We start from the raw sequence: 27,754 nt of genomic DNA, 5'->3' as shown, positions 1-27,754 counted from the left end.
GCATGGGGAAAGGTAATGGTCTACTTTCATTCTTTTGCATGTGGCTGTCCAGTTTTCCCAGCACCATTTATTGAAGGGCTTTCCTTTGCCTATTGTATGTTCTTGGCTCCTCTGTTGAAGATTAGCTGTCCATAGATGTGTGGTTTTACTTCTGGGCTTTCAGTTCTGTTCTTTAGATCTGTGTGCCTGTTCTTGTACCAGTACCATGCTGTTTTCATTACTATAGCTTTGTAATATATTTTGAAGTCAGGGATTGTGGTGCCACCAGCTTTGTTCTTGTTTCTCCAGATTACTTTGGCTATACGGGATCTTTTGTTGCCCCATATAAATTTTAAGATTCTTTGTTCCGTTTCTGTGAAGAAGATCATAGGGATTCTGAGTGGAATTGCATTGAATCTATAGATTGCTTTAGGTTAGTATGGACATTTTAACTACGTTTATTCTTCCAATCGATGTTTATGGAAGATCTTTCCATTTCTTTCTGTCATCGATTTCTTTCAATAATGTCTTCTCGTTTTCTTTGTGTAGGTCTTTCACCTCTTTGATTAAATTTATTCCTGGATATGTAATTCTTTTTGTTGTGATTGTAAATGGGATTGTATTCTTGAGTTCTTGTTCTGTTAGTTCGTTATTAGAGTATAGAAATGCTACTGATTTTTCTAAGTTGACTTTGTAGTCTGCAACTTTGCTGTAGTTGTTAATTATTTCTAATAGTTTGCCAATGGATTCTTTAGGGTTTTTTTATATATAAGATCATGTCACCTGCACACAATGAGCGTTTCACTTCTTCAGTGTCTATTTGGATTCCTTTTATTTCTTTTTCTTGCCTAATTGTTGTGGCCAAAACCTCTAGTACTATGTTGAATAAGAGTGGTGAGAGTAGGCACCCTTGTCTTGTTCCTATTCTCAGAGGGGTGGCTTTCAGTCTTTCCCCACTGAGTATGATATTGGCTGTGGGTTTGTCATATATGACCTTTATCATGTTGAAATACTTTCCTTCTATACCCATTTTATTGAGAGTTTTTATCATGAGTGGATGTTGGATCTTGTCAAATGCTTTCTCTGCATCTATGGAGATTCTCATGAGGTTTTTGTTACTCATTTTGTTAATGTGGTGTATCACATTGATTGATTTGCAGATGTTGAACCATCCCTGTGTCCCTGGTATGAATCCCACTTGATCATGGTGTATGATCTTTTTAATGTATTGGTGTATTCAGTTTGCCAATATTTTGTTGAGGATTTTTGCATGTATGTTCATCAGCAATAGTGGCCTATAATTTTCCTTCTTTCTGTTGTCCTTGTCTGACTTTGATATCAGGGTGATGTTGGCCTCATAGAAGGTATTAGGAATATTTCTGTCTTCCGCAATATTTTGGAATAGTTTGAGAAGAAAAGGTAATAAATCTTCTTTGAATGTTTGGTAGAATTCTCCAGAGAAGCCATCTGGTCCTGGACTTTTGTTTTGGGGGAAGTTATTGATTACTGTTTCAATCTCTTTACTTATGATTGGTCTGTTCAGATTCTCTATTTCTTTTTGATTCAGTTTTGGGAGGTTATAAGAGTCTAAGAATTTATCTGTTTCTTCTAGTTTTTCCAATTTGTTGGCATATAGTTTTTCATAATATTCTCTTGTAATCTTCTAAATTTCTGTGGTATCTGTTGTAACTTCTCCCCTTTCATTCTAATTTTATTTATTCAAGACTTGTCTCTTTTTTTCTTAGTCTAGCTAAGGGTTTGTCAGTTTTGTTTATCTTCTCAAAAACCAGCTCTTTGTTTCATTGATCCTTTCTGTAGTCTTTTTGTTTCGATTTCATTGTTTGCTCTAATTTTTATTATTTCCCTCCTTCTGCTGAGTTTATGCTTTGTTTGTTCTTTTTCTAAGTCTGTTAAGTGTGGTTTAAGATTGTTTATTTGAGATTTTTCTTGTTTGTTAAGGTGGGCCTGTAATGCTATGAATTTCCCTCTTAGGACCGCTTTTGTTGCATCCCATATGAGTTGGTATGATGTGTTTTCATTCTCATTTGAGGAGACTAGATTTTTAAAGTGGTAGAGCACTAAAGGGCTGTTAGTGCTATAGTATCCAAGCATCCAGAAACTTAAGTTAATTTTCCAGAAAGAAAGAACTACAAAAGAAAGCACTCAGGTGAGGAGTTAAGAGTAGACTCTTTTATAATTATGAAATGTCTCTTTTCATCTTTGGTAATACTCCTTGTCTTTGTCTGTTTTGTCTGATAAAGATATAGACCCTCCAGCTTTCTTTCTTTCCTTTTTTTTTTTTTTTAACTTAGCAATGCTTTTTTTATTGTTATTTTCTTTGCACCACACTTACTTTTTTTTTTCTTTTTTTTTTTTTTGGTGAGGAAGATTTGCCCTGAGCTAACATCTCTGCCAGTCTTCCTCTGCTTTCTATGTGGATCGCCTCCACAGCATGGCTGATGAGTGGAGTAGGTCTGCACCTGGGATCTGAACCGGGGTCACCGAAGTGGCGTACACGGAACTTTAACTGTTCAGCCACAGAGCAAGCCCCCCTCCAGCTTTCTTATGCTTACCATTTCATGTTTTATCTTTCTTTTTTTTTACTCCTTTTCTTTTCACCCTTTTGGTTGAAATTCTGACTTCAACAATATGTGTCTGGTAGACAGACTATAGCTGGGTGTTTTTTATTTTGGGTTTTTTTTTTTTTTCTTGCTGGGAAAGATTTGCCCTGAGCTAACATCTGTTGCCAATCTTCCTCTCTTTTTTTTTCCTCCCCCAAACCCCAGTACATAGTTGTATATTCTAGTTGTAAGTCCTTGTAGTTCTTAGTGTGAGCCGCCACCACAGCATGGTTACTGATAGACAGGTGGTGTGCTTCCACACCTGGGAACCGAACCTGGGCTGCCAAAGCAGAATTTGCAAAACTTTAACCACCAGGCCATCAAGGCTAGCTCTGGTGTTATTTTTTTAGTAGTCTGGGAACCTCTGTCTTTTAATTTAAACATTTAGTCCATTTTATGTAATGTAATTACTGATCTGATTTAGGTTTGCCTTTTTTATTTGTCTCTTTTTTGTCTATTGCTCCTTCCCTGACTTTCTTCCTGTGGGTTAACCGAATAGTTTTTAGTATTTCATTTTAATTCCTCTGTTGGCTTTTTAGCTATCCTTTGTTGCATGTTTTAGGATTGTAATTCACATCTTTAATTTATCATAATCTATTCAAAGTTAATGTACTACTTTGCATAAACTATAGGATCCTTGCAGCAATATAGCTACATTTATTCCCTCTGTGGTGTCTGTTTTATCTAAGGATGTTATTGACTGCACCATCACTTAGGGTATATGCTGTAGCATCTCTTCATTAGTGGTGATAGTTTTTTTATTATTATTTTTTTCCTTCTTGTTACCTGTGGCTGGTATTTGCAGGATGACTGGGTAAGACTTAAGTGTGCGGTCTGTAGCCATGGTAATTAAATCCCTGTGGCCTCCATAAAGATGAAATCCAGAGTCTTATTAGTCCAATCAAGAATGGGTGAGGAAATTTTGAATTTGGAGTGGGTGATTCAGGCCAGAATGATTCCACAGATATTGGCAGGATGCAGTAGTACTGGGAAATAGAAATGAACCTTTGTCACCAGTTCTTATGCCAGAGTCGAATACCTCCCTTTGTATACTAGTAATTGTCAACCATGATCGATAGAGTGATAACAAAAGCTGAAGCAAAATATGAGTTTGTTATCCTCTAGGAATGTTTCTCAAATATGGTTGTTCCACAATCTGTATTTGAATTAGTGGGGGTATTTATTAAAAATGAATTCTCCTGGGCCTCACTCCAAATCTACATAATCAGTATCTGGATATGACATCTGGGAACCTGCATTTTTAGAGGTAAGCGCTCCAAATCTTAAACACAGCACTGTTTGACAGTCGCTGCTCTAGGCTCCTCCTCCACTGCCTCTGGCTTTCTATGGACCAGAATCAATATTATTAATGTTTACCTTTAAGAGTAACAAGTGTGAGGCTGATGAAACAGTTTGGTCATAGTCATAGAATTCTAGAGCCTGCATAAAGAAGTACCTTTGAGGTCATGCTAGCTCAACAATCCTTTGTTACAAAGGAGAAAACTGAGGCCAAATGAGAGTGTCTGAATGGTTTTTACAACTCTTTGAGTCATAATAGATAAGGTACTTTGCTGTGAATTGTAGGTCAGAATAGCCTGTATAAAATTATTTTCACGTTAGGTGTTATTTTTGATCCAATTTGACAATCTCTGCCTTTTAATTGGGGTAGTTAGATCATTTGCTCTTAATGTGATTATTCATGTGGTTGAGTTTAAATCCTTCATGTTGCTACTTCCCATCTATTTGTCCTAGCTCTTCCTTCCTTTATCCTCTTTTTCTGCCTTGTTTTGGATTGAGTTTTTTTTTTTTTTTTAAAGATTTTATTTTTTTCCTTTTTCTCCCCAAAGCCCCCTGGTACATAGTTGTATATTCTTCGTTGTGGGTCCTTCTACTTGTGGCATGTGGGACGCTGCCTCAGCGTGGTCCGATGAGCAGTGCCATGTCCGCGCCCAGGATTCGAACCAACGAAACACTGGGCCGCCTGCAGCGGAGCACGCGAACTTAACCACTCGGCCACGGGGCCAGCCCCTGGACTGAGTATTTTTTATGATTCCATTTTATGGTCCTTATTGGCTTACTAGGTGTATATCTTTGGTGGGTTTTTGATGTTTAATGTTTGCTATAGGGTTTATAATTAGTTTATGTCTTTAACTTATTACAGTCTACCTTCAAGTAATAGATATCTCTTCACATACTGTGTAAGAACTTTAGGACAGTATAATTTACCCTTTTCCTGTGTTTGTACTTCTGTAGTCGTACATTTCTCTTATATGTATGGTATGAATCCCACAGTCCATTTTTTCTCTCTTTATTTTAGAGTACATATTTTTGCTTTAAGCAGTCAATTATCTTTTAAAGAGATTTTTTTAAATAAGGAAAGGCTTTTATATTTACCCACATAATTACCATTTCTGATGCTCTTCATTCTTTTTGTAGATCCACATTTCCATCTGGTGTAATTTTCTTTTTGCTTGAAGGACTTCCTTTAATATTTCTTGTAGTGTACGTCTGCTGGTGATGATATCTCTCAGCTTTTGTGTGTCTGAAAAAGCCTTTGTTTCACCTTCATATTTGAAAGATAGAAGTTTCAAAGCCGTTGAAAGACGTCTGTATACTGGATGTAGAGCTGTCAGTTGACAGCGTTTCCTTTCAGTACTTTAAAGATTTTTGGTCGACTGTCGTCCAGCTTGTATTGTTTCTGATGAGAAGTCTGCTGTAATTCTTATCCTTGTTCCTCTGCATATAATGTGAATTTTTCTCTGACTGCATTGCAGTATTAACTGTGTCAGTGTTTGACATTTTATTTATTTACAAGTAGTTAGTGTTCTGATTGAATGTGTAAGTTCTTAGATCTCCGTGATCAGTCTTCTCTGCTCACTCTGTTTTGTGATCATCCCATAGTGAGTTTCTACAACCCCTATGTGTCTAGAGACAGAACATATCTGTAGTAAAAAGAGAGGAAGCATCCTTCAGTTATTCATGGTTTCTGAATTGATTCTAAGATTCTCTTGTGATTCTTTGTACCACTCCAGAAACATTGAGGGCAGTTTTACTTATGCTACTTCAGACAGGCAAGGGGTGCTTTTTAGTTTCAAAGCCTTATAAGGAGTATTTCTGATGTCTCTGATAGTTGGTGTGGATGACTACAGCTCAGAGTCTGATGTGATTATTATACCTTCAGCCCTGGACTTTGTCTCACAAGATGAAATGTTGACGCCACTGGGGAGATTGGACAAGTATGCTGCAAGTGAGAACGTATTTAACAGGTATGTGCTTATTTTCGTTAAAGTGGAAGTGGAAGGATGGCTTTTATTGCATTAATTTCAGTAGGGAAAATAAAATTATCCAGTTTCCAGTAGGTACACCTACTGTGTGCCATGGGATGTTCAGGGGATTGGGACGCAGCAGTGACCAAGAGCTAACACTCTTCCTGATGTTTCTCCAAGGATGGTCCCCAGACCACCTGTATCCGACTGGGAAATCGAAGTCTTTGCTTAAATTTTTTGAGTAGAGATGTATAAAACTCATTTAGGAAAAGATGTAAAGATAATGTTTTATATAATGAAGAATGAGTATATTTTCCTATTATGATAATTGAAGATAACTGTTTGAAATGACCTTAGAAATTTGTCAAATGAGTTAGATAAAAATGAAAAATATTTTGGTAAATATTCAGTCTCACCTTGTTAAAATAAAACCCATATTGGCATTTGTCACTTAGGAAATTAGGGACTTAATATGTGTTATAAAATGTATTAAGAAAAACGTTTTCTTTAAAACTATATGGATTCTGTCTTTTGACATTCTAAATACAGGCATACCTCAGAGATATTGTGGATTTGGTTCCAACCACTGCAATAAAGCGAGTATCACCCTAAAGCAAATCACATGGGTTTTTGGTTTCCCAGTGCATATAAAAGTTGTATTTATGCTGTATTGTGGTCTACTAAGTGTGCAATAGCACTATGTCTAAAAAAAAGAATGTACTCACCTTAATTAAGAAATACTTTGTTGCTAAAAAAAGCTAACCATCATCTGAGCCTTCAGTGAGTTGTAATCTTTTTGCTGGTGGAGGGTCTTTTAAAAAAATCTCAGTATCTGCAAAATGCAATAAAGTGAAGCACAATAAAACTGGATATGCCTCTATTAACTATGATGCCACTGAACACTATATAATTTTCTTTTTCTGTGTAGACAAATGGTGGCCCGGAGTTTGCTGGATACATTGAGGGAAGTCTGCGATGATGAAAGAGATTGTATTGCTGTCTTGGAAAGAATTAGCAGATTAGCTGACGATTCAGGTATATGTTTATGCAGAGAAAAGTTTCCTTTACCAAGTTTGTGTTTCTAAAAACTAATGAAAAACTTAGTGTGATATGAGATTTCTTTAAAAGATTTCCTAATTATCAAACCTATCAGTAACAAGAAAATAAAAACCTCTTACTAAGATCCACACATTTTATAGTAGGTCCATTTAGTTTAATTTTGGAAATTTCTCATCAGAAAAATCTAAGAACATTGTTTTCCATCATGTACATTGATATTTTAGGATTAATAAAAACTTAAAAAGTAATTTTGAATAAATTAAAAGGTAGTTGTAAAAGTGGGCTGTAAAGTTTTTTAAGCAAATATAAAATGCCTTTTTTTTTTTTTTTGCTGAGGAAGGTTAGCCCTGAGCTAACATCTGTGCCAATCTTCCTCCACTTTATATGTGGATTGCCACCACCATGGCTGATGAGTGGTATAGGTCCGTGCCTGGGATCTGAACCTGCAAAGCTGAGCATGCCAAACTTACCTACTACACCATGGGGCCATCTGGCGCCCCGAAAATACTTTCTTTTGTTTGCTTGCTCACTTGCCAAAAAAAGGTCAATCACCCATTGTGAAACTAAAGCTGTTTGTCTCCAAAGTAAAGAGAGGAGGGCCTGCTTAAGAAAGAGGTAAACTTGATTTGAGGCTTAGAATGCAATTATATTAAGTTTTGAAAAAATGTTTTGTTGGGGTAAAATATACAGAACATAAAATTTACCATTTTAACATAATACTGTTTTTTCTTTTCTCTCTCTCTTTTTTTTTTGGTGTGGAAGATTGACCCTGAGTTAAATCTGTTGCCAGTCTTCCTCTTTTTGCTTGAGGAAGGTTGTTGCTGAGCTAACATCTGTGCCAATCTTCCTCTATTTTTTGTATGTGGGACACTGCCACAGCATGGCTTGATGAGTGGTGTGTAGGTCCACGCCTGGGATCTGAACCCGAGAAGCCCAGGCCACTGAAGTGGAGCATGCACACTTAACCACTACATCACCAGGCTGGCCCCTCTAATGTTAAATTTTAAGCATATTGTTATATTTGATTTTAGAAACATTCAAAAATAAATTAAAATTTTTTTCTTAAACCTATTAACTCTCAATTAAAATGTGTTATTTTTCAATTTCCAACAAACTTTTTGGCGTGTCAACAAGTCTGATTTTTTAATTTTTAGATGAGCTCATCTTTTGTTAAGCAATTCATTTTATGGGAATATGTTTACTCTTTACATAAGCCTTAAATATTTTTTATTTTCTTGTAGAGTAGAAAAAACATTTGTAAGCTTATTAATAATCTGTCTCATTATGATGTTCTGTGTGCATAATTGCTCCGTGTATGTGCTTGTTCTAGAATGGTTTTAGGAGAGTCTCATCAGTTGTAATTTTTACTTATAATTTATTTTTTTATTTGGCAGAGATGCAACAATTTAACTTAAATTTTTGGCTCTGTTGCATCTCATTCCTTTCTTAGTAGAGACATAGATGTTCTTTAAAGAGGAATTTATTTTCTTTACCTGTTTACCAACTATAGTCCTGATTTTATTAAATATGTGTATATATATTCTTAAAATATGTTCTCAAGTTGTTGAGTTCGTGATAAGTATCTCGACATTTACGCTTTCTATTCATTCAGTAAATGTAGAACAGTGCCAGGTTCCAGATTGAAAGCTAGAGCCGTTACTGAGATGAGTAAGAATTCCTGTCATCAAATTAACAGTGTAATGAATGCAACCAATATATAAAGAAGAAATCACAGTGGCGAGGATTGGGGCTCTCTTCAGAAAGTTAGTGACATTTGAATTGGATTTGATAGAATGATAAGGTAAGAGAGGGAAAGAGCATACTCTGCAGAGAAAAGCACAGGTTTAGGGGCAGGAAGAGTTGAAGATAGTGGCCCATTTGGTCAACAGTGAGTTTCCTTACTGAGTCTCCAGTTTAGAAAAATGGGGCTGTTAAGATAGTTGAGGGGCTAGATTGTAAAGGTTTATACACTGCGATGCTAGAGTTTTTTTGTGGTTTAGAACAATAGCAGTATGGATTGACTTGATAATAAAAAAGATGGGTGACAGGAAGGCTGGTTGGGAGCCTCTACTAATTGTTAGGAGTTGTTTGAGAGAATTGCAGAGTGCTAGGGAGGGGTTTCAGGGCTGCTATGGTAGTTGAAGGGAAGGGAGGAAGAGGGAGTTGACCTAAGGTTTTTAACTTGGTAGGCTGGATCCGTTGTGATGTTCGAGTAAGATAAAGACTATTGAAAAATACACAACTCTAAAAGTTAAGGCATATCATCCATCCTCCCAAACAAATAAGGAGCTTAGAACTTTTAAATCTTTCTTCTGCCTTATCTTTATCAACTTTTACCTTGATTTTTTAATTTCCCTAAATTTATCTTTTATATTTTCTATGATTTTGTATAGTAAATGCTTGTTTAGATTTACTGCTAAATCTACTAAGCTTTTTCCCCTCATCAGTACATCTTTTATCTGATTCTTTTATGGTTCAGTTTCCTCTTTCTGAAAGGACGTGTATTGATGAGGGTCTGGCAGTGACATGCCCTTTTTCCTTTGTCTGAAAGGGACATTTCACCATTACTCTTAAGCTGAATGTGAAAATCTAGTTGATAGTTCCCATATTCCATTCTCGTCTTACTGTTGTGACTGTTGAGAAGTCTGCTAGTCTAAGTTAGTCTTTGTGGGACTCCCGTTTTTTCTTTCTGATTGCTGTTAAGGCTGTTTCTTCTTGACATTCTGTAGTTTTGCTGTCATGTGTTTAAGTATGGGTTTATTTTTATTTATTTTACTCAGGACTTTACCCTGCTTCTTCAATTTGAGGATTCTTGTCTTTCCGTCAGATACAGGAAATTTTCAACCTTTAACGTTTTGAATATTGCCTCTCTTCCATCTCAAACTCCCTTTCAAGTTTATTTTCTGTTTGAGTAGATATTTTGTACGTGGTTCAGAACATAGAACTCTTGTTAGATAAATGTGTTTTCCATGGCTCTTACCTGTTCGAACTCTCTAGGCCTTTGTCTCCCATTTACATTTTGGTAATTTCTCTCACAAAGCGTTTGCTACCCAATTCTGACCTGCTGTCTGACTGTTGACTGTTTCATTCTGTTCACTTCATTTTTCATTTTCAAGAGTCTTCAGTGCTTTGTTTTCAGATCCTCTTGTTTTTCTTTCCCTAGTATGTTTCTTTTCAGTATGTTTCCTTTTATTATATCTTTAAAACAGAATGTTTAAAATGATCATAACTTCTAAAGATTGTTTGTAGTAGCTGAAGTTCTTGATGTCATAATCCCGTGAGTCGTGTCTTAATATTTTTACTACTGAAGGATCATTTCTGTTTTTTTTTTTTTTTTTAAATTAATGTTATGATAGATTACAACCTTGTGAGATTTCAGTTGTACTGGTTTTTTTTAAGATTTTATTTTTCCTCTTTCTCCCCAAAGCCCCCTAGTACATAGTTGTGTATTTTTAGTTGTGGGTCCTTCTAGTTGTGGCATGTGGCATGCCGCCCAGCATGGCCTGATGAGCAGTGCCATGTCTGTACCCAGGATCCAAACCAGTGAAACCCTGGGCCACCAAAGCAGAGCACGTGAACTTAACCGCTCGGCCCTGAAGGATCATTTCTCGTCTTTTTTTTTTTTATAGTTTTGGATTGTGAGCTCATCTTTAGTGGATCTTCATAGGTATTTGGTGTTCTGGTCAACCTTCGTTGTGGGAGTGGGAGTGACCCTCAAGTGACTTGTTGTTCTACTAGACTCAGGATTGTTAGCAACCAGGAGTAATTTCATGTAAATTTCTTGCATGTGTGTATGTTTGTGCTTATTTTAAGGGTGAGGGGAGGGAAGTGGGAGGCAGTTCTCAGAGTATTCCTGGATGTATAAATTTGGAATCCAAACCAGTTATAAGTATATTTCTAGGGTTTCAGAAATGACATACTTGAAGCAAATTTTTTTCCTTTTCTTTTAATATTGAATATAACACCGTATGAAAAGTACATGAACTATAAATGTTCAGCTCCATGAAGTATCACAAAATGAAGGCCCATGTAATTAGCATTCAGATCAAGAAATAGAACTAGCGTCCCAGAAACCGTCTCAGTGTACCTCCTGATTTCTGTCCTGTCCTTCTTCCCTGAAGGTAATCAGCATTTTGACAACTAAATGTGTAGTTTGCTTGTCTGAACTTTATATGGAGTCATACTGAATGTATTATTTTGTGTCTAGCTTCTTTATACTTCTAAACCTCATCATGTTGTTGCATGTAACTATATTTATAGATTTTTTTAATTATTTTTTTTGTGAGGAAGATTGGCCCTGAGCTATCATCTGTTGCCAATCTTCTTCTTTTTGCTTGAAGAAGATTGTCGCTGAGCTAACATCTGTGCCAGTCTTCCTCTATGTTATATATGGGATGCCGCCACAGCATGGCTTAATGAGCAGTGTGTAGGTCCACACCCATCCGGGATCCGAACCTGCAAACCCCAGGCTGCCGAAGCAGAGCGCACAAATTAACCACTGCACCGCTGGACCATTGCCTATTTATAGGTTTTTTAAATTGTTGTTTGGTGATTAGCATGTGAATATATTACAATGCTGTATGGATGGATACACTGCAACTTAGTTATCCAGTGTTCTGTTAGTGGACATATGGATTGCTTCTAGCTTTAGGCTGTTAACGCTGCTGTGAGCCAAGGAGTCACGTGGAGCACATATGCATACATTTTGGGGGTATATACCTAGAATTGGAGTTACGAGGTCATAGGGTATGCTTATATTCCTCTTGATATGCCATAGAGTTTTTCACAGTGGTGCGACACTTTGTGGTCCCACCAGCAGTGTATGAGAGTTCCTGTTGGTTCACATCTTCACCAACACTTATTTAAAGTTTTCATTTAAATTTATATCTCATTGTGGTTTTAATTTATATTTCCTCAATAACCAGTAAAGCTGAACAGCTGGTTACATGCTTATTGACTCTTTGGGCATCTTCCTTTTTGAAATATCTGTTCTAGTCTCTTCTCCTTGTTTAAAATTGACAATCTTTTTCTTACAGATTTGCAGGAATTCTTTGTTCTGAATGTGAGCCGTATGTCGTTTGTGTGTATTATAGGTGCCTTTTTCTCTCTGACTTGTCTTTCCACTCTCTTAGTGGTACCTGTTAAAGAAAAGAAGTTCTTTTCTTTTATGGGTAGTACTATTTGTGTACTACCCATATTTTCTTTACCTCAAAGTCATGAATGTGTTCTCCTGTGTTAAATGATTTAGAAGCTTTATCGTTTTTACCTTTGACACGTAGATCTACATTCTACCTGGGCTTTATTCTTATGTATGATAGGAAGTGGGCGACAAGTTTTATTTTGTTTTTCTTTTTTTTAATGTGGGTATCCAGTTAACACAGCATCTTTTATTGAAAAGACCATCTTTCCCTTTCACTTTTGAATAAATCTGTAGTCTGTATGTGCATAAGTCCTTTTCTGGACTTGGTTTTGTTCCATCGGTCTCTTTGCTTAAGCAGGGCCTTGAAGAAAGAAAAGTTACTGATTTCATTTTTAACTAAAACTGTAACTTATGTCCTTTTGCTTCAAAAATATAGGTATTAGGTCAATGTTAGCGAATTCAGGGTCAGTGAGGAAAAGTAGAGGCTTATGTGTCTACTTTTCTTTTAATTGTTTTTGTTTTTCAAAACAGAAGCATTCTATTTTATTTAAATACTGTTTAACTTCAAATGGCACAGCCGTGTAGTAGAAATTCCAAATATTGGTTTGTTGATAAGATTCTTAGCTTTGTAAAATGCTAGTATATTTTGTACTGATAATTTAATTTCTATTTGTTGAAATCTAATGTTCCTCTGGACATGTTCATGCATATTTACCTTAAGTAACTTTAATATAATCATTAATAGGTACCAAGTTCTGATTAGGTCTGATGTGATGGCTTGTGTTGATAATCCTCAGGTCTGTATGTGGTTTAGTCACTTGCATTTCTCCTATGAATTGTCTGTTCTTATCCGTGTTTTCTTTGATGTATTCATTTGAACAATGAGTTCTTTGTGTATTTAGTTATTAATACTTTGTTATATGTGTATTTTCTCCCAGGCTCTTGTGCCTTTTAACTGATTGTGGTATCTGTTATCTATAATGACGTCTTTTTTTTTTGGAGGAAGATTAGCCCTGAGCTAACTGCTGCCAATCCTCCTCTTTTCGCTGAGGAAGACTGGCCCTGACATCTATGCCCATCTTCCTCCGCTTTATATGTGGGACGCCTACCACACCATAGCTTGCCAAGCCGGTGCCGTGTCCACACCCGGGATCCAAACTGGTGAACCCTGGGCTGCCGAAGCGGAACGTGTGCACTTAACCGCTGTGCCCTCGGGCTGGCCCCAATAATAACGTCTTTATAAAGTGAAATTAACTCATCTTTTAGTTGGTTTTTGGGGTTTATTTGCCTTAAAGGAGCTTCCCACCTCAAGATTAAACATTTTTAAAGTGTTATCTTTTAGTGCTTTTGATCTTTAAGAAAAATGTTTAGAACTTTAATTCACCCAGAGATAATGTATGGTGTGTGGTGTATAAATCTTATCTTTTTTTCTCACATAAGTAGCTGATTTTCCTGCCATTCATTACTTATTGGATAGTTCATCCTTTTGAAACCCAGAGATTTGAAATGCCTTATTTGTCATATTTAAATTAACATATATACTTGGGTCTTTTCAGGCTTTTTGTTTGTTTAAATCTATTGGTCTCCTTTAATATTCACTTACCCTTTTTAGTCTTAGTTAAGTCTAACTATAAATCCTCCGTTCATTAACTAAATTTAGATTAGGAGCCAGTCCTTATAATTTGTCATAGATGGTTCTTCAATAGTAGAGTGTAAAGATAATACCATATTATAGTTGCTGTGAATTTCGGATATTTAACCCCTAGCACAGTGTAGCACAACATAGGTGATGAATAAATCTAATCATTATAGGAAATGATTGCATTGTGAAGATAGAAGTTTGGGACAGGGGAAGGTCCTTTCACTCGGGGGGGTGAAAGGGATCATAGAGTTAGAGAACATTTTTTAAGCCCCTTTTCTGTTGAGGGTGAAAGTAACTCCAAAGCTTTCCTAATAGTCTCAAGTGCAGGCGAAAATTTTGTTCCTATGGGAGAATGTGTTTGCTCACATTTCTATTATTTCGATAGAACCAACTGTGAGAGCAGAGCTGATGGAACAGGTGCCTCATATTGCATTGTTTTGTCAAGAAAACCGGCCTTCAATCCCATATGCTTTTTCCAAATATTTACTACCTATTGTGGTTAGATATCTCGCAGATCAGAATAATCAGGTAAGAGTGCCATTTACCTGTTCTTAAGAAAGTTTATGCAGTATGATGTATGTCAAGTGGCCTACCCTAGGGGGTCTCATTTGAATGTTTTTTTCCTCGTTGACTTCGTTATTCTGTTTTTCAAAATGACCATTTGTCTTAGACCCATATGTCTTGAGAATCTGGCAAATCTAGGAGGCCTCCTTAATGCCCTTATGGACAGTGCGTAGTAGCTGCATTCTCATTTGGTACCTTCATAGGTGACCCTCAAAAAATTTGTTACCTTGTGAGACTTCTTTTACAAGGATGGCTTTTCGGTTTCACTTCATTTATCATAACACAGACTGCCAAGTTCAGTTTTTGCAATAGTTGAAGAAAATAGCCACAGATTTTTATTTGGAAGGTTTTGCTAGTTATGAATCCATTTAACTTGGGATGAGAAGTCTTTACACTTGTGAAAATCAAGTAATAGAGTTTTGTTATATCGCGTATGTACTTTGTTGTGCTGTTAATTTTTTCCTAGGTAAGAAAAACAAGTCAGGCAGCTTTGCTGGCTCTGCTGGAGCAGGAGTTAATTGAGCGATTTGATGTGGAGACAAAAGTGTGCCCCGTCCTCATAGAACTAACTGCCCCAGATAGCAACGACGATGTGAAAACAGAAGCCGTTGCTGTAAGTAGAACATGATTTTTCAGTTTAGGTAAAAAATTAGTCACTATATTGACTAATAGGGGGTATTCATGAAATATTATGCTATATTACTTACTATAGGGTTTATACATCTTATCTATCAAAATAGGTGCAAATCATTAAATTTGAAATATAATTCTAGGATAGAAAGGGACATAAGCTTACAAAGGAAGAGGTGTATTTCTGTGGGTGCCATGTTGTGCTAAGCACCTGGGAATTAGATGGCTCTATCACTGACCTCTGAGAAAGCCAGATATGCAGCAAGAAAATAATAAGTAACTAAATTTATTATTATGTCAAAATGGAAAAATAAGACAGGAGAAACAACCAGTACAGTTGGAAAAAAAAAAACAGGTGTAAAAAAAACCCCTGTATTGAATGAAGAAACATTTGAACCTCTTTAATTGCTGTTGAACACTTTTCCAGCACTGTGTAGGCATGGTAGGAAAAATGCTAATAATACTTGGCTCCTGCCCTTGACAGTATGGTCTTTGGGGGAAGGATGTCAGGCAAGTCATTATACTGTGATATGATAGATGATAGAAATTATGATTATTAGAAGAATAAACAGATTAAGTCATTATGCACATAATTAAGTCAAGTGTAATATTAAGCTTTCTGGGTTTTTGACATGGTTAGCAAATATTTTGATTATTTGAGAGCCATCCGTAAATAGGGCATGAATTAGAATATAGTAGTATCTGTTGCAGTTCACATCTGTGCCTCCTGAGTTCAAAGAGTAAGAATTCTGATAATAAATTAGGACAGTGGTAAGTTCATCTGAAAATTTATTCAAATCTGTTTGGCTAGTGAAAGTTTACAACTTAAACCTAAAATAATATAATTGCATCTTTGTTGATATGAAAAAAATTACACCAGAATTTTATAGTGCTTCTGGATCATGAGTAGGATGAATTAGATCATCTCTGTAGTTCCTTTCCTTTGGAAATTCCTTGATGTAATTATTTTATTTTTGGATACTCAGGTACCAGTTAATAATAAATTTTTGTTGTTGTTAATGCTATCAAGTCGTTTCCGACTCCTGGTGACCCTGTGGACAGCAGAGCAGAACCCTGCCCAGTCTTTCTATGCCATCCTCTCACCTTCCGGTGCTGTATCAGACAGCGCTCGGCTGTTATTCATAAGGTTTTCATGGCCAGATTTTTCAGAAGTGGGTGGCCAGGTCCTTCTTCCCAGTCTGTCTAGTCTGGAAGCTCCGCTGAAACCTCTCCACTGTGGGTGACCCTGCTGGTATCTGAAATACTGGTCGAATAGCTTTCCAGCGTCACAGCAGCATGCAGCCAAGTATGACAACCAAAAGATAGGTGATAGGGTTCCCTGCCTGGGAAATGAACCCGGGCCGTGGCAGTTGAGAGTGCCAGATCCTAACCACTAGACTGCTAGGGCTGGCTGATAATAAATTTAGATTTTTTTCCCAGTAATATCATTTTTATTGAAGTGAAATTCACATAATATACAATTAACCATTTTGAAGTTATAGTTAAGTAGCATTTAGTACCTTCACAATGTTGTACAATCACCATCTCTGTCAAGTTCCACACAGATTTTTTTTAATTTCATAAGTTCCTCAATGCAGGAAGTAAATTTTGGCATAGTTATTTTTATTGAGTGGGGTTTAACTTGCTCTATTATAATTTTTGATGGGATTTAACAGTAATAAAACGTTATAATAAAAAGACTATATCCCACACTAGTATGAAAACCATGTTTCTCTTACAATTGATTGTATGTTTATTTTGTCATATTTTACATTTCCTGGCCCCCCACTTTTTCTATCTGTTGGGAATAATTCATTCTGATAAATTTAAGTATGGTGATACAGTATAGCTTTGGATTTTTACCTAGAGCTTGGAAAAGCTTAGAAGTAGTACGGAGTCAAAAAACAAAAACCAGGGGCTGGCCCCGTGGCCAAGTCGTTAAGTTTGCGCACTCCGCTTCGGCAGCCAAGGGTTTCACGGGTTTGAATCCTGGGCGCCGACATGGCACCGGTCGTCAGGCCACGCTGAGGCAGCATCCCACATGTCACAACTAGAAGGATCCACAACTAAAATATACAACTATATACTGGGGGGTTTGGCAAGAAGAAGGAAAAATTTTAAAAAAAAAGAAAACTTTAATCAAAACCAAACAAAAGGAAAACTGGCTTTGGGGTTTGGGAGATGCAGGTGTAGTCGCCAGTTCTGAGGGTCTGAGACTTTCACAGGGAATGTGTTGAAACTACAGATCAGGTTGGGAATGATGGTCAGCCTAGCAATCCCTGAGCGTGGTAGATCTCTCCATTGATTTATCTCGTCAGTGTTTTGTAGTGTTCAATAGACAGTTCATGTATGTATTTTGTTAGATTTCGTGTTCTTTAACACTATTGTGAATGATACTGTTTTGAAATGTTTCCAGTTGTTCATTGCTAATTTATAGAAATACATTGGATTTTTGTGTTCTGACATATGTCCTACTAACTTCCTAAACTCACTTACGTGTTCTAGTGGCTTCTTTATAGATTCCTTGGGATTTTCCTTGTAGACAATCATGTCATATGTGAATAGAGATTTTTTCTTTCCAATCTGTATGCCTTTTACTTCTTGTCATATTTGCACTGGCTGAGAGTACATGTAATAGATAAATGATGACAGACCATGGGATTTCTTTCTATACTAACTGTGGGAGGAATTTATTTAAATAACTTGGGCTGTTTTTCAAACACAGTTCATCCTCACTTTGCCTGGCAGTGTGTTAACTGAAACATGTGCGTGCCAGAATCATGCCCTTGCCTTCCATGTAACCTAAGCTCTGCAGAGGGAGGATGCCGTTCCCATAGGCACACGTTTCACTTAAAATGGCACTTAGCAAGGTAGGGACTGCCCCTGTATAGCTTTTCCTAGCAATACAGATATATTATTAAACCCAGATCTTTTGTTATGATAATCTTTTTCCCTTTGAACAGTGACCACTTATATTCTCATTGGGAAAATGTAGGAGTCTTTGCTTTTAAAGTTGTCAGGCAAAATGATTTAATAATATTGAAACTATAGACAAAAATGAAATTTTTAGGGTTTTCTCTGGGTTTACCATGCATTTAGTAATTATCAGTTGATTTTATTAGTACTTGTTAATCTCTCCTTTTCAATTCAGATAAAATGAATTTTTTCGTGATGTATGTAGTGTAATGATACTGTGTCATATTTTATGTTTCCTTAAATTAAATACTTTTAATAAGCTAGCAAACTTAACTGGAGAAGTCTTAGTTTGGAAGATATTTTCAGTGCATTTTTGTTCTTCTTTATTTTAGATAATGTGCAAAATGGCCCCCATGGTTGGAAAGGACATCACGGAGCGTCTTATCCTTCCCAGGTTCTGTGAGATGTGCTGTGACTGCAGAATGTTCCATGTTCGAAAGGTATTGTTTAGTCTTTTTTTTTTTTTTAAGAACACGTGGTTCTAGTGGTTACTGTATTGATATGTGAAATTTAAAAGATTATTTTTAAGGAATTCTATATGTAATATTTTGAAATGTCAGTGATGCTTTTGTTGTCAGGTCTGTGCTGCGAATTTTGGAGATATTTGCAGTGTAGTTGGCCAGCAAGCTACTGAGGAAATGTTGGTAAGTTTTGCAGAAATAAAGCAGTAAGCAGTGGATTATAAAGTGGTACACAGAGTTTGAAATGCACACATTTACCCCAAAATTTTATTAACACAATCCCATGAATGTAAACCAGAAAGATAGTATGGTGTGGAGTTTGAGTTTCAATTCTGATAATCTGGGCACTTGAATTGTTTTGATAATGACCGTTTGTTATAAGTGCAGATATGTGTAAGAACCGTTGATCTATTTTTACCTCTCCCGTTTCTTTTAGACAAATCAGTTCTTGTTTATTCAAATGAATCTTTCATGTTATTGCAACCCTCAAATATTTTAGTGACATTAAATCTACTGCATGTTATTTTTAATTACTAGTTAGTACATGGAATATATATGCTTAATGTACAAATTAACATACTTGAAGAGTTTCTGTAGATACAAGCTCTTGGATAACATTTAAGCTATATTTGTTGGGAGTGTTTTTCCTTTTCTATAGTCAATAGTGTTATGAATTAAGTGTGATTTATTTAAAATTACTGAGTCTTAATACTAAAGTCTTCTAAATTTTGTTAAGAAAATCTAGTGGTTTAAAACACTGTGAAAGCAGAAAATGAAGTAAAAGTAACTACTGAAACCTGCTTTGTCTGCCTAACAAAACACTGTCTCCCTTGCATAGCTGCCCAGGTTTTTCCAGCTTTGTTCTGATAACGTGTGGGGAGTCCGGAAGGCTTGTGCTGAATGCTTCATGGCGGTTTCATGTGCAACGTGTCAAGAAATCCGACGGACTAAATTATCAGCACTATTTATTAATTTGATCAGTGATCCTTCACGTTGGGTAGGGTTTTAATTACTATTTTTGTAAAATAGTACATTGTATGGCAAACATTTGATTTCATAGTTTAAGAAATAATCTATAATTTAAGGTACGTTATTAATACTTTTAGGAGTAGACAATAGACTACTATATTAACTTTTTTTTACTGGACAAAATTTTTGTTCAAATATAAATCACGTTCATTCTCTTGCTGTGATTTTCAGATGTTCAGTCCCAGGGATAAGTCTCACACGGTCATAGTATAATAATTCTCGGTGTGTTGCTGGATTTAGTTTGCTAGTATTTTGTTAAGGATTTTTATGTCTATATTATAAAAGATAACGGTGGGTAGTTTTCTCTAATGGCTTTTTTCTTTTTTGCTTGATTTTGTTATCAGGGTAATAATGGCCTTGTCAAATGAGTTGGGAAGTGTTCCCTCCTCTTGTATGTTTTGGGAGAATTGGTGAAGAGTTGGTGTTAAGTCTCTTTTAAATCTTTAGTGGAACTCAGCAGTGAGGCCATCTGGTCCTGGACTTCTCTTTGTGGGTAGGGTTTTTTTAATTACTAATTTAATCTCTTCTTAGGGGTCTCTTCAGATTGTCTGTTTCTTCTTGAGTCAGTTTTGGTAGTTTGTGTCTTTCCAGGAATCCTCCTGTTTTATCTAAGTTATCTAATTTATTGGTGTATGATTATCCATAGTATTTCTTTATAATCTTTTTATTTCTGTAAGGTCAGTAGTAATGTCCCTTCTTTCTGATTCTCGTAATTTGAGTCTTGTCTCTTTCTTTCTTGGCCAGGCTGCTAAAGATTTGTCAGTTTTGTTGGTCTTTTTAAGGCTTTTGGTTTCACTGATTTTCTCTGTTTCTATTCTCTGTTTCATTAATTTCCATTCTAATCTTTATTAAATCCTTCCTTCTGCTTGCTTTTTGGTTTAGTTTGCTCTTCTTTTTTCAGTGTCTTGAGGTAGAAGGTTAGGTTATTAATTTGAGATCTTTCTTCTTTGAATTAACATATAGGGTAACTGGCTCTCAACCTAAAGAGCTTCCTTTTGTATTTCTTATAATGTGAGTCTGGTAGTAACAGATTCTCAGGTTTTGTTTATCTGGGAATATCTTTATCTTGCCTGCATTTTTGAAAGATAGCTTTCCTAGGTATAGGATTCTTGGTTAGCAGGTTTTTTCTTTGAGCATTTTGAATTGTTATCCCCACTGCCTTCTGGCCTCCTTTGTTTCTTCTCTCAGGTGTTTGTGGGGGCTCCCTTGTAAGTGATGTATCGCTTTCTCTGCTGCTTTCAAGATTTTCTCCTTGCTTTTGACTTTCAGCATTTTTACTATGATGTGTTTGTAGATTTCTTTTAGTTTATCCTACTTGTTGAGCTTCCTGGATGTGTGGGTTATTGATTTTTAATAAATTTGTGAAATTTTGAGCCATCATTTCTTCAAATATTTTGTCTTCTCTTTTCTCTCTCTCTTCTCTCCTTGTGGTAGTCTCATTACACGTATGTTGGTGTCTCACATTTTTCTAAGGCTCTGTTCATTTTTCCTTATTTTCGTTTTTCTCTCTATTCTTTGGCTTGCATAATCTGTATTGATATACGTTGAGTTGACTAATTCTTTTCTCTGCCAGTTCAGATCTACTGTTGAGTTCATGTCGTCAGTTTTTTATTTTAGTTACAGTGCTTTTCAGCTCCAGAATTTCCTTTTGGTTCTCTTTATAATTTCTGTCTCTTTTTTAATATTCTTTATTTGATATGACATTGTCCTCTTTACGTCTTTAATCACGCTTTCCTTTAGTTCCATGAACAATGTATAATGGCTACTTTGAAGTTTTTTCTGTCGTGTCCAACATCTTATTGTTCTCACACAGAGTTTGTTACCTAATTTTTTTTAACTGTGTGGATCATACTTTTCTGTTCCTTTGCATGCCTCGTAATGTTTTGTTAAAGACTGGACATTTTGGATACTATATTGTAGCAAATTTGGGTACTGGTACTCCTCTCTGGGGCTTACTGTTAATTGCTTGTTTGTTTAGTGACTAGTTGGAATACTTTAGTGGACTCTTACTTCCTCCTTCCAAGAGGTTCAGCTTTGAGTATGCCCACAGCCACCCTTGGGATGACAGCATTTTGGCAGGAATGGGAGGGCCAGCAGCCTGAGCTTCTGTTGGCTTGTCTTTCCTGGCCTCACAAGCTGGGGCCAAGGCTGTTGGGGCCCCAGTATTCTGAGCCATGTCCAAGGTAGAGCCACCATTCCTCTAATGGGCACTGGGCAGAAGAAGGGAGCCACCCCTCGCCACTGCATTTGCCCAGGACCCGGCCTCAGCAACAGGTAGGTGGGCACAGCATGAGAAGGCCCTCTGGCTGGGAGCTGGGGGAAAGGAGCCTAGTGTTCTTGGCTGCGATGGTCTGGAGTGGAGGCTGTGCCTCCCTGGGCTGGTCTTAGTTCAAATACCACAGACTCTCAGCTTTTTTTTACTCAAGTTTTGTAGATTTTCTTGAATAGATTGTCCTTCATTTGTTGTTTGCCCTTAGGACTGATTCTAGAGGTGTTGAATGGTGGGGTTTTTTTTCCCACTTTCACCCATTTCCTCAGTGACACTGGGGAGTGTGTCAGTGGAGTTCCTTACAATGTCATTCCAGAAGTTGAGCTCAGGACCTTACCACATTCGTTTTCAAAACAAAGTCTACGTATAGAGAAAGACAGTTAAGCCTTGGTACTATTTTAATGTTTTTATAGTTATCTTATATAAGATTGTTAGAAAAGACTCTGTAGCTTATTTCAAGTTTTCATTTTTAAACTTTCAGTACTTTGTCATTGTTTGGGCTCCATAACATTCAATATTTCCTGTTAATTTGGGAACATGTTTATATTAAAATGAAGAGCTCCTTAAATCTCAGTCATTTGAGGTATATATAAATCCTATGTCTATTTGAGACAAGCTCAGAGTTTTCACACTAATCAGAGTAGACTAAATTCATGCATATAGTTTTGAAAGTTACCTTTTATACTTTTAAGGAAGTAATGTTTATTGACTATAAAGGGGAAAAAATCTGTAAGTTCACACATACACACTGTTCTTTTTTGCTATCGTGCATATAATTCTAGCCCTTTTTTGAAACAATTGAATCATTTTGTATATGCCTCTCCAAGTAGATGAATACCAATAATAGGCATCCTTACATGTATTTGCCTTTGTAAAATTTACACATATCATGTAATCCTCATTTTAAAACTTGGGAAAAGGTTATTGCTATGCCTAAAAGGCCTAATCTGAGAGAAATTGGTTTGTAGCTTTTCCCATCGCAGTTGCTTTGTCAGATTCTACATCCTCTCGTAAAACCTCTCCTTTCCAAATTGTTTTTTAAATCTTGGTTACAAAAATAATACAAGAAGATGATGCAAGGTAAAATTCTATAACCTCCTTTTCAACTCTCCTACTTGAGATATTCATTGATAACAGTAGTATATGCTTCCAGGTTTTTGTGAAGTGTATTTTAAGTCAGTATTATATTTCTGATGACTGTGTGCATAGTTCTGGTACAGCTGTCTTGCTTCTTGTAGTGAGCAAATTACAGTCTTTCCTACCTGAAAACGTAGATTTATCACATTTTGTTGACTTTATTTCTTTATTTTTTCTGTTTGGCAATCTTGGTTTTTTTCACTTTTTTTGTTCTTGATAACACAACAGGACTTTCTTTAGTTTTGTTCCATGCACGTGTTTTATAGGATCTCATATTCATATTCTCATGGTTTAAATATTCAAGCCAGGATTTAAAAAATCGAAAGAAAAAAAAATTGTTTATAAAGAATTTTGAATCTTAGCTGAAGAATGATTTATAGTTCTGAATCTGGGTTTCTTTTAGAAAAACTGTTATTATCGTAACCATCCTTCAGTGTGTGGAAAGTAGCTTAATAACCCCTTATTTTTATGTTTTGTTACTGTCCTTTTTCCTTCCCAGGTTCGCCAAGCGGCCTTCCAGTCTCTGGGGCCTTTCATATCTACTTTCGCTAACCCATCTAGCTCAGGCCAGTATTTTAAAGAAGAAAGCAAAAGTTCAGAAGATACGTCAGTAGAAGACAAAAATAGGTATAATTTTTTAAAACTTTGCATTCCAGTTTTACTGCTTGTGAACATTTTTTTCATTTCCGCTATTTTATAATTGTCCTTTTGGAGAGTTTACTATTTCTCTTAATTATAAAAATTGGTAAATATTTTTATGGAGTTTTATTTTAAATATATTTGTTAAACACCTCTTTGGTTAGTTATATATTAAATGAGAAGATGAAGATGTATGTAACACACTTGGCTTGATGCTGGGCACGTAGAAAACTATAAATGGTAGATTGGATAATAATTTTTGGGTAAGTTTAATAAGTTACATAACTCATAAATAATCTGTTGACATTTAGAATGTAAGATAATGGTTATGCAGTTTGAAGGGTTTGTTTTTAAGGAGTGAAACCTAATTTAGGAATATGTTTTAGTACATAGTCAACTTCTTACTATTATTATTCCTTTCAGTCAGTCGATTTAATTGTGGATCTTGGATTCTGTCTGCAGAATGATAATTGTAATCTCTTAGGTACGGGGAAAGTATTTTAATGGTTAGCACCAAACTACTGTACTTTTTAACTAGAATACCAATTTTAAGTGTATTAATCTAATAGGGCAACCAAATTTTAAAATAAAGCTTAAAGAAGACAACTCTGATTTTTGTTCTAAAATTTTTTGCATTAAAAAGTTTTGTTTTAGTTTTTAAAATTTATTATATACATAGGGAAAAAATTATTCTAACCTAATGTAGTGCGTGGGAAATACGCACGAACTTTTACAGGCGTGCACTTGAAATAATATAGTAGCTGTTCTTGAAACAGTCCCTGTTGTAATGCTTGAGTTACCGTAGTGTCTTGCCCCTCCCTTGTCATGATGCTAATGGACGTTTTCTTCTGTAGGTCTTGATACTGTGGTATTTGCTTTCTTGGTGTTTTGATTTGGCAGTTCTTCCTTTCTTCTCTGCTGCCTTGTTTTACCTTTTTGCCTGTTCTCCTACTGTCCTGCTGAATAGCCAAACAAACCTGAGGTACTGTTTTTTGTAAAGGAAGAAAAATCACTCTAAGCCTGTCTTCCTAGCAAGCAAAGTCTGTCAGTTCTTTTGAAAACAGCTGCTGCAAGGAGTTTGACAAAAATGATGAAGGGGGGAAGTGTTCTCTATTTTTCGTTTTTAAAGTCCACATACCTTTTCATTATCTAATTGTACAAAGACTATTATGTAACTTTTATTTATTTTTAAATCTGCAGAGTCTAGTGAGTGAAGAGACAAATTTACAGAGAATTGTATAGGACAAGGGTCAGCAAATTTTCTGTCAAAGGCCAAATAATAAATGCTTTGGGTCTCTGTCACAGCTGCTCAGCTCTGCCTTTGCAGTGAGAAAGCAGCCATAGACAGTATGTCATTGGGTGGGCCTGGCTGTGTGCCCATAAAACTTGATTGACAAAAAGAGTTTGTGTGGCTATCATGGCTGGTAGTTTTGCTGGCTGCCGGTATAGATCATTATTGGAAGAGCTATTTAAACGTAATTATCTTTTAGCTACAAACCTTAATTCCTCTTCCATTGTCATGAGGTATTTCTTAATGTCAAATCAATAGTATTTGTAGCATTGGATTTTCACTATATTATTAGACTTTATTGAATTATGTTAATGGTGTAGGAGAGGGAAGAGAGAGTTCCTACCTAAGGAAGGAGTTGTGTTAAATATTGTAAAAGCTTTTGTATAGTTTCCTTCCTAGCTTCAAAAAGAGTAGTCCTGTATATCATTAATGTCAGAGCCATTAGTTTGTTTACCCTCTCTTAAATACTGCAATGGCTTTTGTTTTAAACTCTTAAAACTGTTGTTTTGTTATTTAAGATTGATTGAGTATGCAAAAATTAATTGAGCACCTACTATGAACCAGCTATTGTAGACAGAAATGTAGAATTTGGTTCCTGCTCTCAAGGTCCTCTTAGTTTCCTAGAATTCAGATTTCTTGAAGAAATATCTTACAAAGTAAGCAAGTTTTGGGCAATATATTTCCACTACTGTTTATTTATTATATAGTGTTTCATCTGATCCTGGAAACATTTAATAGCCCTTAATACTCTTTGAAGCTTTTATTGATTATAAACCTCTGACTTTATATACCAGATTTATCTTTCGGTCACCCTTGATCAAGCTATTAATGCTTCTTTGAAGGTGTTAATGAAAGCTACTTCCCGAAGCAGAGTTAAACACTCAAATTTGTATTTTTAAATTACGTAAAATAAGCATTCTATTTTCTATTTAGTGAAACCAATGATTATGTTATTCTCTGAGTGCTCTGTGTTCTTTTGGTTCTCCCTGCTGTCCGTTTGGGAAGCCGTCCTGTTGCGTCCATACTCACATTAACAAAGTGAATGTCAGCGTGTTTCCTCTCTCTAGACTCACCAGCTCCATGAACCTTTTCCTGAGTTTTTCAGGAAGTTCAGAGCTTTTGTGTCTCAGCCATCAAGAGCACTGGAAAGAGAGCACTAATTGTAATCATCATCTTAATTGTATGTTTGCATATATCATCCTGTAGACTACAAGTCCCTCGAGCGTAGCCATCGAGTTCTTTATCTTTGTGTATATTAACCCCTTCACTGGGCCTGGCATGTGGTTGGCACATCATAAATCTTGAATGAATTATTGTAAGAAAAGAATGGATTTAATCTCAAAAGCCTTAAGTAACTAAACCATTTATGCTGGTTTTTGTCAGTTTAACTTAATGCCAACTATGTGAAAGTAAATTGGTTGATATTGGTAAGCATTTGGAAGCGTTTCATTGGTGTTAACCCTTCACTTAGTTAATTCACAGTATTTTAAAGATGTGTCTTGGAGCGTTCTTTGCTTTCATCTCAGGGTACAGTGCTGCTTTAACCAGACGCTCCACCTGTCATTTTCTCCTTGAAATACAGGTACTTATTTTCCTAGGCCTGTGGTGTTTAGTCAAGAACTCTGAAGATATTACCTGTAAAGTTATGTAGACACTAAAGGAAACTTAAGGTTCTTTTGGAGAGAAATTTCTGGCCTACTCTCTGGTGTTCTTGTTTCCTGCAATCTCTTAGGAGATAGGATAATTCTCTCGTTATGCAGAATCTTAAGTCTCCTCAATTTTCAAAACAGTCTTTGCTTGTATAATAGCATTTGAAAGTCTGCCAGTTAAGAATATCAGAATTTTGGCATTTAGCAGCTTGATCTTGCATTGACTATTATCCAGCTCCAGAAAAAATCAGTATTTAGAGGATTTATATTTTTGACAGTTTAAAGCAACTGTTATTCATCCATGTAGTAATGCTTCCCAGAATCTAATACTAGGAAAAAATTTTTGTCTCTTTAAAACCGTACTAGGAGCTTTAAGTTTGGACAGACTAGTAATTTTACATTAGACAGACAGAATGGCTTTGCCGGTCATTCTTTTTTTTTCCTGCTAAGAATGTTAAAATTTAATGTTAATACTATGGTGAGAGAGATCAAAGAACTCCAGACCCTTGGCATAGTTTTACCTACTGAATGGCTTTTTAACTGGGTTCTTTTTGTGTATTTTAAATGGAAGTTTCTTAAATTCATCAGATAATAGATGAAGTCTTACAAGTTTTACACATTTGCTCCCCATCCCACCAGAGAATATCTTGTTACTGTAATTTTTAAAATTTCGTTTTCACGATATCAGAAAAACTGCAAAAATAGCACAAAGGATCCAGATACCCTTCATCCAGATTCTCCAAATGTTAAAGTTTTCCCATACTTGCTTTATTCTTCTTCTTTCTCAATTCTTTTAGAATAAATTTTAGATAGGATTTTTTTTTACTTTTCTTAAATATTTCATTGTGTATCTCCTCAAAACACAGACATTAATACAGAACTGCTGTCCAATTATCAAAATTAAGAAATTAACATAGATGTAATATTTTCATCTAATCTAGAGACTTCATTCAAATCTCACCAGTTATCCCACTAATGTTCTTTAAAAGAAAACAAAAAAAACTTTGAATAAGGACAAACATGATTGGAAAATATTATATAATTCATGCACATATAGAAGACATTCATTTTGTGTAATAGGACTAGCTTCAAGAACTATTTTGGAGAGGGAAATGATCTTATCGGTCATCTAGGCCAATCCCCCATTTTTATGAATAAGGAGTAATTGTGGAATCTTGAGTCCTTAAAAGGCTCAGAGTTTGATATTAATGTAATGCCAGCATTGGGATAAGAATCTAAGAGCTTGCAGTCCAGTTCTGTCATAGTCGTAACAATTTTACTGCATGTGCATTCTATGTATTTTGTAGTTATAAGGTGGAAGATAAACACCAGAATTTAGAATGCTATCACTGTGTGGTATGTTTTCAGATGACTTATTAAATATTTTTATCTGTATTTTAAA

At 35.8% G+C, this 27,754-nt stretch overlaps 1 protein-coding gene across 6 annotated transcripts in view; it reads left to right on the top strand.

Moving 5' to 3' along the window:
- Positions 1 to 27,754, top strand: part of PPP4R1 (protein phosphatase 4 regulatory subunit 1) — a 79,358-nt gene that overhangs the window by 28,655 nt on the left and 22,949 nt on the right. For 2 of the 6 annotated variants that reach the window (XM_070629497.1, XM_070629495.1), the window contains 8 exons: positions 5,782 to 5,866; positions 6,795 to 6,901; positions 14,093 to 14,235; positions 14,738 to 14,884; positions 18,210 to 18,317; positions 18,456 to 18,521; positions 19,177 to 19,335; positions 23,273 to 23,400. In XM_070629497.1, coding sequence (XP_070485598.1) covers positions 5,782 to 5,866; positions 6,795 to 6,901; positions 14,093 to 14,235; positions 14,738 to 14,884; positions 18,210 to 18,317; positions 18,456 to 18,521; positions 19,177 to 19,335; positions 23,273 to 23,400 — 943 coding nt within the window. Of the gene's footprint in view, positions 1 to 4,044; positions 4,164 to 5,730; positions 5,867 to 6,794; positions 6,902 to 14,092; positions 14,236 to 14,737; positions 14,885 to 18,209; positions 18,318 to 18,455; positions 18,522 to 19,176; positions 19,336 to 23,272; positions 23,401 to 27,754 lie in introns of those variants that run through there. The other 4 variants (XM_070629496.1, XM_070629494.1, XM_070629498.1 and 1 more) reach the window with 3 other exon arrangements.

The sequence above is a fragment of the Equus przewalskii genome, chromosome 7 (assembly GCF_037783145.1).
Source record: "Equus przewalskii isolate Varuska chromosome 7, EquPr2, whole genome shotgun sequence".
In the NCBI taxonomy this organism is placed as follows: Eukaryota; Metazoa; Chordata; class Mammalia; order Perissodactyla; family Equidae; genus Equus; species Equus przewalskii.
The sequence above is the reverse complement of the archived record's forward strand: the minus strand, read 5'-3'. Positions and strand labels throughout refer to the sequence as shown.